Raw genomic sequence first — 11,499 nt, 5'->3', positions numbered from 1 at the left:
CATCCGCTAGTAGAAGAAGACTACTTAATAGTGCCAAAGAAGCAAAAGTGACCAACACAGACCCAAGTAATAAATGGAAGCAACGAAAGTGATGATGATATGGTCCGCCATGAATCTTAGACTTCACGTTCCAAATCTTTTGGATTTAATAGAGGTTTTGCTCCGTCAGTTTGTCTCGGCAATGGTCAGCATCTTGAAATACTGCGTCATATCACGAGTCGAGTTTTACTTCAAATCTCCGAAACAGACTTTGCCTGATGTCCTATTGGAGGACTCTGAGACACTCGACTTGGGAGAGCGAAAGTTTACGTTAGCTTCACTCATCCAAACAAAAGATTACAGCTTTCCGCTTCTTACGTATCCTTGGAGGAAAGGTCTTCTGGCAAGGAATTATGGGCATGTGGTTGTGTGAGAGCTTTTATAAGTGCACCAACGCACGCGAGAAAGGGAGGAGAGGGTGACAAGAAACCTTTTCGTTTCCCCTCTCTCTCTCTCTCTCTCTCTGCCCTCTTCCTACAGCTCCTCCTCTTTGCCTCCCATGGAGAAGGCCATGGCGATGTCCATCTTTGTCGTGCTCGTTTCCATTGTTGGCGGCGCGGGGCTGTCGGAGGCTGCGGTTTACAGCGTCGGGGATGTGGTGGGTTGGACCATCTTGGGAAGTCCCAACTACACCGCCTGGGCCATTTCCAAGAGTTTCAATATGGGAGACACCATAGGCGAGTTCCTCCCTTAATTACCTCTTCGTTCCACTTCTTCTTCTTCTTCTCTAAAAGATCAAAATTTCTTCGAGTACTGGATTTTCTCTTCTTAAACTTAGGTTCTTCGTTAATGGAAAATGCTTTCAAGGTTTCTACATTAGAGAAGAATATGCTGCTCATTTAGATTACGGCCAATATTTTATCTTATATACTGTTCACCATGTGTGGCAAACGAGTTCAAACCTGCTTTACATTAGCTTTCTGTTCATCGATTTACTCATGATGCTTCGAAAGAGAAGCTTGCTGTCACAGGTTATTTACGTGTATGCTCGAAATCATCACTTGAAAAAGTTCAATTGTCACAAGTGATTTATGTTTGACGCTGTTGGTTTAGCCGAGTTTGAATCCCGTCTTCATCATTTATTCTTTGTAAGATATATATGTATATATTCCTCTCGATGTTTCTGTGAAGCTTCCAAGCAAGAAATTAGCTTTCGACATAATAATGTGGCAGTGTTCAAGTACAACAAGAACTTCCACAACGTGCTGGAGGTGAGCAAGGCGGACTACAAGGCGTGCAACGCGGCGTCGCCCATCGCCGCCTACACCTCCGGCAATGACTCCATCACGCTGAAGCGCAGGGGCCACCACTTCTTCATCTGCGGCGTTCCCGGCCACTGTAGCGCCGGCCAGAAGGTGGACGTCAGGATCGCCAAGCGGACGGCCTCCTCCGCTGCCCCTTCCGTCTCCCCCGCCGCATCTCCTCTTCCCGCCACCAGCAGCAGCAGCAGCGGCAGCGGCAGCAACAGCAGCGGCGGCGGAGTCGTGCCCAACCCCGCAGCCGCCCCTCGGCCCAGCGGCGCCAACACAGCTACACCCACGGTGTTTGCTTTGGCCCTGACGCTGCTTTACCCTGTTTTTTCTGGAGGCCTCGTTGCGGTGATCAGTTAGTTTATGAGGTGTAATGGAGATTGAAATAGAAACGAATTCAAAGACTCGACCGACGGCATAAATTGGATTTGAAGTTTTAAGTCGAATGAGTGTTAAATCGCCTATATATTCGCGGTTTGATCTTAAAATATCAGAAAACATGGTTTTTTGATAGGTGTCCGTCTGTTGTTACACTATATTTGAGAATTTATGATCCTTTCGGATGTATATGGCTTTGAAATAATATGAAGCAAAAATTACCTTTATATTGGAGTCTCATTCGTCAGGTTTGAGAGCTGCATCAAATTACTCAAAATCTTTTTGGGCCGGGATCTAATATGTGTCAGACTTCAATAATAATAATATTATTATTATTATTATTTAAAATTTTATATAAAAAATAAAAATGATAATATAACTTGAAAAATAGCTAATTGCATATTATTCCTGTAGTTAGCTATCTTTAAAATCTCGATCTCTACACTTTAAAAAGTTACAATAGCATCCCTATAGTTATGAAAGCGAAACATCTAGGTACATTTACCTTAAACGATGTTTACAAATAATTTTATAGATAAAAACATAAAAACAAAGGGTAAAAAAATAATTTTAATATTCGGTGGTGGATGACATCGATAGTGTCGATGTAGTTGCGTGGCCACCTCCAACGACGATAAGGTCCACTCTCACCGTGATGTCACCTGTCTTCATGAGGAGCATGTCATCGACCTCATCGTCGCCTGTCCCATGCCGCTCTGCATCTATATCGACATTGAACAACAATTGTGTTGGTGTCGTCGCAAATGATGGTGGCCACCATGACGTCTACGGTGAAGATGGTGACCGCCTCACCGTTGACTCGTTGAACGGATCCTAGCCTTGACCCGAATCTAGGGTCGTCGGAGCTCCTACTGCTCCCCCACTACCGCATTAGTTCCAACACAACCTTTCGACGAGAAGTGGTGCTAAAACTAACGCGGCAAAGGGGGAAATGGCAAAAGCTCCGACAACACCAGCTTTGGGTTGAGGTTGGGATCTGCCCAAAAGGTTAGCGACGAGGTGGCCACCATCTTCGTTGTAGATACCACGACGGCCACCACCATCTGCGTCGATGCCAATGCAATTGCCACTAGCATCGACGCAGATACATAACGGTGCGGGACAAGCGACGATGAGTTTGACGGTGCGCTTCTCGTGGAGGTGGGTGACATTACAATGAGAGCAGACCTTATTATCATCGGAGGCAACTAGGCAACTATGTTGGCATCGACGCCAATAGCGTCATCGTTCGTCGCTACCGACACCTTGAACGTTAAAATTACATTTTTACGATTTATTTTCGTGTTTTCATCGATAAAACTAAGAGTAAATAGACTAAACGTCAATATAATTTTTTAAAATATAAGAATCGAAACACTAAAAATATCTAAGAGGTAACATATAATTAATCATAAAAACTCGTTAAAGAGAGAGAGAGAGAGAGAGTCACGAGTCAAAGGGCAACTCGTTAAAGAATCATACAAACAGAAATATTATTGCTTTGATTTTAGATTAACAACAAAATGGGTTTTGCCTAATTGCTAGGACCAAATTTTATGGGCGTCTACACACCTCCAGTCTCAATGGCGGCGACGAAGCTTGAGATTAATACTTCGAAACCGGTGAAAAACCAAATTGAAGATACTAACATATCGACGAGGAAAAAAAGACAAACAGATCAGCCCAACACATTCAAAGAGACATCATATTTTGAAAAGGACCATTCGCTATCAGTCATGTCTGTAAACCACGCTTGGATATATCTTTCAAGATCATCCGCAAAGAGCAAATAGCATAAATGTGAGAATCCAGACTGCCTTAAATGGCTTACATATAGCTGTAGGTAATTATGCCACAAAAATATTGGATTTGTTTCAATACAACTCACCTGTACTTGAATTGTTAAACCATCTCTTGAATAAAAATGATATAACATTCCCAAAGAATACATCCCTGACTATGCTGCTCTTTTAAAAGAGAAGAAACTGATCAAGTTAATAGTCGTAATCATACAAAACTCCAGAAACTGGAATCTATAAGCTTGTTCAAGTCAGATATGAAATATAATTCCCGCATGTGCAGTGTAAGACTCTTCCTCTCTGCACGGCCCAGCTTTAGTACCGTGCAAACTGTCTTTTGTCATCACCCTTCTGTTTTCCATAGGGATTACTTGCACTGATACCGTGGCGGCTGCCTTCAGTTTTGCGCATTTTCTTCCTGAACTTGGACGCACTGCTTTCCAAGTCCAAATTCACCTTCGGAGGCGAGCTAAAGCAAAATGATGCAGCCACATCCTGACAAAAGGCCCAAAAATCCTAAGGTCAACATCAGAGACATGAGGCTCATGTTTTAGCAAGTACGTGCATGACATGATCAAAATTAGCATGAACTAAAGAAAAGAATATACCCTTTTTTTTTAATAATGAATATGCACAATTTAGATGATTAGCCAATAGCAGTTCCCCAAAACTTGAGCCTTAAGGATTTACTATATTTTGTAAAACCTCCAACCATGACAGCCTAAAGGTAGTGAACCATCATCTTAATTTATTAATGGTCTTCACTAGGTACAGCACATTAGGAAGCTTGTTTACAAGATGCCTGATTAGAAACAGACAATCAACATCAAAGTTAATTGGTACCTTGAGATTGAGGTGGTGCACATTAAACACATTCTTCATAGAATGTGAATTGTAGGCTAAAATATAGGACCTATACGCATCTTTAGCTGACTGGCTTAGATAGTAGTTTTCTCCCACTATTTTCTCCTGCAGTAGACCATCGAAAGAATTAGTTTCTGATACACAATCATATGCAAATTATAATATGATGATCGCATGAGAGTGTCACCAGGTGAGATTGCAAATTTGGCACTTTCTTTTCATTAAACTCGTATTCTTTGACAGGTACCTTGGCTTCCTATCAGCAACAGTCAAACAAATCAATAATCATATGGCTCCAGTACTACAAAAGCAACACTTATGCAGGGTAGTCTACCTTCAAATAAAGAAGGAATTGCAACTCTTCAGGCAACAGAAAAAGCAATGCATTGCCTTTGCCACCTTCTCCACGAGCTGTCCGACCAACCCTGTGGATGTACTCCTGAAAATCAATACAAATTTTAGAACATCAAGATGGTCTTTGGAAAGCACAACAAAAACATGATTATGCAATCCACTTAACCACGTACCTTAGGTTCATCAGGAGGATCATATTGCACAATCCAGTCCTACAGGCAAAGAACAGATTACTATTAGGATTAGATAACACACAGCCATGAATAGGGAAGTTTAAAACTCACCACAGCAGGAATATCAAGTCCACGAGCAGCAACATCAGTGCAGAGTAGGATCCCTTTTTCTGCCTTGCAGAAGTCAAAAAAGGTTGTCGTACGTTTCTGCTGCTTTTGCTTTCCATGGATATCAAGGCAATCAATTTGAATGTATCTGAGAAGCTCTGAGTGGTACTTGACAGAGTTGCAGGAAGAAAAGAAGACCATTATCTTTTTTGAAAGATTCCTTTTCAAAAAAGCATACAAGACCATAAACCTTTTGTTACTTGGAACAACACAGTACCCCTGCTGCAAACCTTCTACTGTGACCTGAAAACAGCCAACATTGTCATAACTGTCACTAGCACCAACATATATGACAGTGGAGTCATGAAACTTACTTTTGACCTCCCATCATCAACTCCAACATATATTGGCTTTTCCTTAAATGACAAACACGCAAAATCCTCAACCTGAATAATGTATAATTTTTATTAAATTAAACATATTACGAAAAATTATTACGGTAATCCTCAGTATAAGCCACAAACCTGCTTAGTCTGGGTAGCAGTAAAAAGAGCAGTTTGCCTTGCCTGTACATTGATATCACAAGGTCATAATACAAGTTGCAAATTCCATACATAGATCAAATAAAGAAACCAAATTTTACTGGCTACAAATCAATATACAATTTCATGGCAGAATTCTCAGTCAATATAGAATTCTTGGTCAACATTTAAGGCCATGTACAAGTTCGTTATTTAGTCCTTGAAACAAATAACAAGGTAATAGCATTTTCAACACAATGAAATTTTGTAGAGAATTTACAAGAATCGACTATTCATCTGTCATGTCTGTATGATGTAAGCTGTGAGCAACCCATGCCATGAGCAAACCAGAGCATCTTACCTCCTCACTTGAGCTGGCAGAAAAAAGTTTATGAACATTGTAATTTTGGTATGGCAGTAGTCATTTCATCACAAGGAACTTATAGAGAGAATCTAGAAGAAACATTATCCTTCTTCCATACTGTTATGATGTAGGCTGTGAGCAACCTAGGCAGCCCACATCCTCGCTAGAGCTGGCACACAGTTTCTGGCCACTCTAGGGGCCAACACAACCCGGCCCTGCCCCTCCAGTGGCCTATGTTAGTAAGATTTGGATGCGAAGTATCAGGGAACCCCAGCCCTAGTTGGTGTCACCCCTCACTTGGGAAGCCCAGTTGGAGCCAGCCACAACAATTAGACATTGATGCATATAAATTGAGCCAGTTGGTAACTTTATGGATCATTTCCTTGATGTAGAGAAGACCTCATTACAATGGGCATATGTTAATACAAATAATAATAATCAAAGATATCAATCTCAGTACAATATTGGCTTCAGGAACCTATTGGACACATACATAACCAACTTGTATTACCTGGGATCACCAAAAGAATAATAAAATAATACATATCAACCAGTACCAACCTATATGGTCCAATATCAATTCATGGTCGAACCGTTAAATACTTGCATATATTGACAAGAACAACCAGAGTTTGATTTGTTGTCAACAACAAGCTTCAATATTAAAAAAAATTAATGTGACACATACATAATGAAAAGGAAATAAATGAATTAACATTGACTTTTTGGAAGAAAGTATCAGCATCAGTAGGATTACCAAATAATAAAATGTTCACTCACAAAACCACAGTTTAACTATATGGAAAATCAAAAAACGAAAAGGTAAATTATCAGGAAAAGAATGAAATACACACCTTTGGCAGGCGCTTAAATATTTGCTTCATATCTTCCTCAAAGTTAGCCTCCAAAATTCGATCAGCTTCATCAATTATAAGAAACTACATTTGGAAAGGAACAATATGACAATTGGCACAAAAGAACAAATAACAAACAGTTAATGACAATCTAAAACAGTTAATGAGAGAAACTTCTTGTAACAAAAATCGTACAATGTCATTCTGCTACTACATGATAAAGCAATATTAAGTATAACATTAACTAGTTACTTCTACCAGCAATAACCCTTCATATCAACTATTTAGGCTCAGCCCATAGGTATTCTTCCCTACCAAATATCATAACCTTCATTCCAACTATTGAGGTTTAGCCACATGTATCCTGTCCCACCAATTAACCCTGAATAGCACAAGGTCCTTCGTCAGTTCTAATTACTATAATTATTGCCACTTCATTTGGTGGCATGGCTTCATCAAGAATATCTTCTCCTTTCATCCAGAATATTTATGGCTTCGAGAGATTAATTGCATAGTGGATTGGGCCTTGGTGCAAGAGTGACCATGGCATAGGAGAATAACTGATCCTATTATGTTCTCAATTCTGCTTTTGAAGATATGAAGGGCAGATGGAATAGTGACTTGATTTATTAGGATTCTTTCCCAACCAACAAGGGGGAAAAAAAGGAGAGTGAGTTCAGCCGATTTACTGTGTTGTGCATGCCTATCAGGCACGACAATACCTATTAGGTCATGCATGCCTATAGAGCTGCCTACATATTCTTTCTTTTGCTAGATCAAGTTAGAAATTTCAGGTAGGTTTCGACCCAAATAAATTTTAAAAATGAGAAAAATAAAGTCATTCTTACTAGGAATCTCAACCATACTTCAAATCCAGCAAAGAGGCAAAAGAATGGTGGATCAATTTATATTCAAGACTACAGAAGCCAAAAAAATGGAAGATATTGACCCTTTTACCTAGATGATATATCAAATCTTACTACTGCACACAAGAACAAAAGACTGCCTCATGGCTACTTTTGTTTGGTTTGGTTAACAAGTTGATCATTCACAGATGATATTGGAACCTTATGACTCTCAAGAAAGGCATTAATTTTCTTTTCTCTAAACAGATATCACAGGCTTTCGCTTGTGATCAGAGGAAAAGTCTACATATGTAAGAATTAAAGAAGATGGAAAATTTTGAGAACCTGAGAACAAATGAGAATAATTATCTTGACTCTTACTTTACCAAGTCATGACAAATAAAATTACTGTTTTGATCCTTGCCAAAGGTGAGTTTATTCATTAAATTTACAAAAGTTACAAGCACAATATATGATTCATGACAACATAAGATTCTTTTTCCTAGAACTTGGGAGTATTCTACCTTGTTACTGGACCTTCATTATAAAATTAAGCTCACTAATCTGAGTAAATGTTACCTAAATATTCATATACTATCTGTTGTATGTATATTAGAAACAAAAAGGAACTTTGAACTCAATGTGGATATGTATCTCTATTGTTTTTATTTCATGCAATTCTCCTAGGCATCTCCGATAAGTCAATCATCATGAATGTAGAGTTGTGGACAATAGTTAGTGCCAAGTTAATCCATCTTAACTTGATTATCATTGGTCAAGGTATGTTTATCAACCAAAATTAGTATTTGCACCCCTTATATTCCTCCGAAGTCCAAACAAGAACAAAAGTTGTCTAACATGACAAAAAATTAAGATTGCGAAAGTGACAAGAAATAAGAATAAAACACATTCATAGGCTACAAAAGATTAGCAGTTTTTACAAATATACACTATTTACCATCAAATTTTTGTAAATAAATCCTTTGGTGTTTTGAAGATGGTCCAAGAGTCTTCCAGGCGTAGCCACCAACAAATTTACTCCCTTAGCAAGATGCTCAGCTTCTCCTTTTCGTCCAGCACCACCAATAACCAAACCTAGAGTCTGTGAATGGTACTTCAAAAGGTCCTTTGCAACGGCATGTGTCTGCAACATAAACAAAGAGTTGTCCTAAAATAAAACCAAATCTTAGCTTCGATGAATGTATACGACAAAAAAAACAAAACCAAAAACTCTGAACACACTCCAATCGGTTGACTAGCAAGATCCTGTTTATTTATAACATCATTTTTCCTCAGGGATTCATTCACTCAGCCACAATGAACAAACATATCTGCTACAGAAAAACTTTAAAAAAGCATTCTTTTCTTCTGTTGCCAAGTTTTCAGGTGGAATACAACAATATCATAAACTCAATTATGTTCATAATGAGAGACAAACTGCTTCAACCCAGACTAACCATCTAATAGTATAAGTTGTTCAAATGCTTACCCAGTCTACGCAGCAATCCTTTTGAAAGGCTAGTCAAAAGGCCTAGGCGCAAAAGCAGGTGCCTTCAGTAGATGGCTCAAAAACATTTAGTATTGTTTATCAATAAAAAGCTAAGTGCAATGATTTTTCTGCTTTGGTTTGTCTAACTACCATCCTCAACATGAAGCACTAAAGGTCTTTTTTTTCACTTATGATAAGCTTGTAATAGTTAGCTAATGACTACAATGAAGAATCAGCATTAATGGTGAAGGTGTATACATATATATACATACATATAAATATGAATTAGTTATTGTAACTCAATAGTCACACACACACACACACACACACACACACACACACATATATATATATATATATATATATATATATATATATGACTTAGTTACTCTAACTCAATAGTCATGATTTTGTTAGTGTAACCAAACTATTTTTAATTGTTTATATCACAAAGTTTCATAATAAAAAATACCACAGGCAACTAACAAAAAATCAATAAGGAAAAAAAAGGAGCATTTCAAGCGATTATGCAACCAACAAAATTCCTACTTGAATGGCAAGCTCCCTCGTCGGACAAATAATGATGATCCCAGTACCATTCCGAGGCATAAAATGGATATTATGCAGCAACTCGACTGCAGGTATCAAAAAAGCAAGAGTTTTTCCTGAACCCGTCCTTGCAGCACCCATCACTTCTTTCCCTTCCAGCAAAGGCGGAATAGCCCTAGACTGAATCTGCAATAATGTTATCAAACTGCATCAGCTTCAATCAATTCCTACCCTCTCAATCGGCAATAACGTTATCAAACTGCATCAACTTCAACCGATTCCTACCCTCTCTACCAAAAAGAATCCGTACAATCATTGATGTATAACGGAAAAAATAGCTCGCAGAAAACTAAGAAACCCCAAACCCCTAAATCTGGAAAATCCCCATTATAAAGCGAGATGTGACCTGCGTCATGTTTTCAAACCCCATCTCTTGGATGGCCTTCATGGTGAGTTCGGAGATGGGGAGCCGAGAGAAGGACTCCGAAGTCAATATTCCATAGTCCTTCTTCTTCTTCTTAGCGGCGGGAGCCGTCATCTCTGTGCCGTCTCCGACCTGATCTCCGTCCATCTCTTCCTTTACCACCTCCTGCTCCTCACCTGAACCCTTGAGCGACTTCTCTTCGTCGTGGTCTTCTTCGTCCACCGCCAGTCCGCCACCTTCAGCACCGGTGGCGTCCGCGTCTACCTGAGGGATTGGCCTGTTCTTCCTCTTCTTGTTGGGCTTCTTCTGCCTCTTTACGTCATGAAGCTCCATGACCGGAGACATGAGGAGTGTTACGATGGTGGCGCTCAGTTCTTTCTCAGAAATCGGGGCGGCTATTGCTCTCTCAGACAAATACGCGGGAGCAGCATAACAAAGCCCTAGTCTCTCGAACGCTCCATCGGTATATAAAGCTCCGTCTGGAGCGGCTCGGGCCCGATGAGATTGATATCGGATCTGGGCCCGAAAACGCATGCACGTTGACAATTCGTTAACCCGAGTCTACCTGGCTGCTCCACGTTAGCCTTTTTTTTTTTTTAATTCCTGCGGAAATATAAATTTCGATTAAATTAATACAAATGGCTTTTTAAAATTTTTCCACAAGTAGCGAGTGCATAAGAATTAAAAACACAGAGAAGAAACACATGCAAAGTTCGGTCAACAAATAATATTTTCTTTGTTCATTGAATTTATTGGATTTTACTAATAATTTTTCTTTAATGAATGGATATCAAAACCCTTATATCAAAATTATTGAATTGGGGCACCTCCCCATTTTTATGGTCAATGACTCAATAAGCACCATTAAGATTTCCCAGCAACTCATCACTTGTTTAGTTAATGAAGCCATGGATGAATCATAACGAATCCACATAAACTAATAAACCCCAAATGGGCCGCCAATATCGGCCCGCCACACTATAAGATGGTATAACTAATCAATCCTGCCAAAATGCAAATCATGCAATGTGGGCAACAATGATATTTGGAAAAATGTAGAATATGACAACAAATTTAGAAAAATTAAAATAAGTAAAATTAGACCAATGAGATAAATATTTGGTGTTATATGCATATTTTAAGTCAGTTAATATAAAATCTTCTATTCCAAGCACAAATTGAGTCATTAGGGAACATAATTTTGGTGTTATATGCATATTTTAAGTCAGTTGATCCAAAATATTTGATTCCAAGCACAAATTGAGTCAGGAACATAAGTTGAAATCAACTGAGCTACTATAGAATACGCCAACAAATTTAGAGAATATAAGTTGAATGAAGTTGACCCAAAATATTCAATTCAAAGTACAACTTGATTCATTAGAAAATATAAGTAAAAATTATCGAGCTAATTATAAATTAGCCAGATTTATTTAGTATCTTCGTCGTTATATTTTAAAATTTTATATTAAAATCCTTATAGTTATG

The 11,499-nt window shown here is 38.8% G+C and overlaps 2 protein-coding genes across 2 annotated transcripts; one reads left to right on the top strand and one right to left on the bottom strand.

The window, feature by feature from the left end:
• Positions 1-443: 443 nt before the first annotated feature.
• On the top strand, positions 444-1,901 carry LOC103969587 (mavicyanin). The gene is made up of 2 exons (XM_009383166.3): positions 444-716; positions 1,213-1,901. Exons 1-2 carry the CDS (start codon positions 539-541, stop codon positions 1,647-1,649), a joined length of 615 nt encoding a protein of 204 aa, XP_009381441.2. The 5' UTR covers positions 444-538; the 3' UTR covers positions 1,650-1,901.
• Positions 1,902-3,466: 1,565 nt separating this feature from the next.
• LOC135625823 (DEAD-box ATP-dependent RNA helicase 27-like) lies at positions 3,467-10,545 on the bottom strand. Its single transcript, XM_065130910.1, has 12 exons — positions 9,994-10,545; positions 9,588-9,773; positions 8,508-8,693; positions 6,705-6,788; positions 5,490-5,531; positions 5,340-5,411; positions 4,969-5,268; positions 4,858-4,896; positions 4,665-4,769; positions 4,518-4,586; positions 4,310-4,435; positions 3,467-3,961 (listed from the first exon to the last, which is right to left on the bottom strand). The coding sequence occupies exons 1-12, from the start codon at positions 10,543-10,545 to the stop codon at positions 3,782-3,784; spliced, it is 1,941 nt and encodes a 646-aa protein (XP_064986982.1). The 3' UTR covers positions 3,467-3,781.
• Positions 10,546-11,499: the final 954 nt, after the last annotated feature.

This window comes from Musa acuminata, chromosome BXJ2-10, assembly GCF_036884655.1.
Source record: "Musa acuminata AAA Group cultivar baxijiao chromosome BXJ2-10, Cavendish_Baxijiao_AAA, whole genome shotgun sequence".
Classification (NCBI taxonomy): Eukaryota; Viridiplantae; Streptophyta; class Magnoliopsida; order Zingiberales; family Musaceae; genus Musa; species Musa acuminata.
Note: the sequence above shows the minus strand (reverse complement) of the source record. Positions and strands in the feature narration are given on the sequence as shown.

Excerpts from the sequence above, each read along its gene's own strand:
- LOC135625823 (XM_065130910.1), bottom strand. The coding sequence starts at position 10,545 with ATGCGTTTTCGGGCCCAGATCCGATATCAATCTCATCGGGCCCGAGCC. Across the intron at positions 4,770-4,857 it reads ATCCTCCTGATGAACCTAAG|GAGTACATCCACAGGGTTGG; the intron begins GTACGTGGTTAA and ends ATTGATTTTCAG. Across the intron at positions 4,587-4,664 it reads AATTCCTTCTTTATTTGAAG|GAAGCCAAGGTACCTGTCAA; the intron begins GTAGACTACCCT and ends TGTTGCTGATAG.
- LOC103969587 (XM_009383166.3), top strand. The coding sequence starts at position 539 with ATGGAGAAGGCCATGGCGATGTCCATCTTTGTCGTGCTCGTTTCCATT. Across the intron at positions 717-1,212 it reads CAATATGGGAGACACCATAG|TGTTCAAGTACAACAAGAAC; the intron begins GCGAGTTCCTCC and ends ATAATGTGGCAG.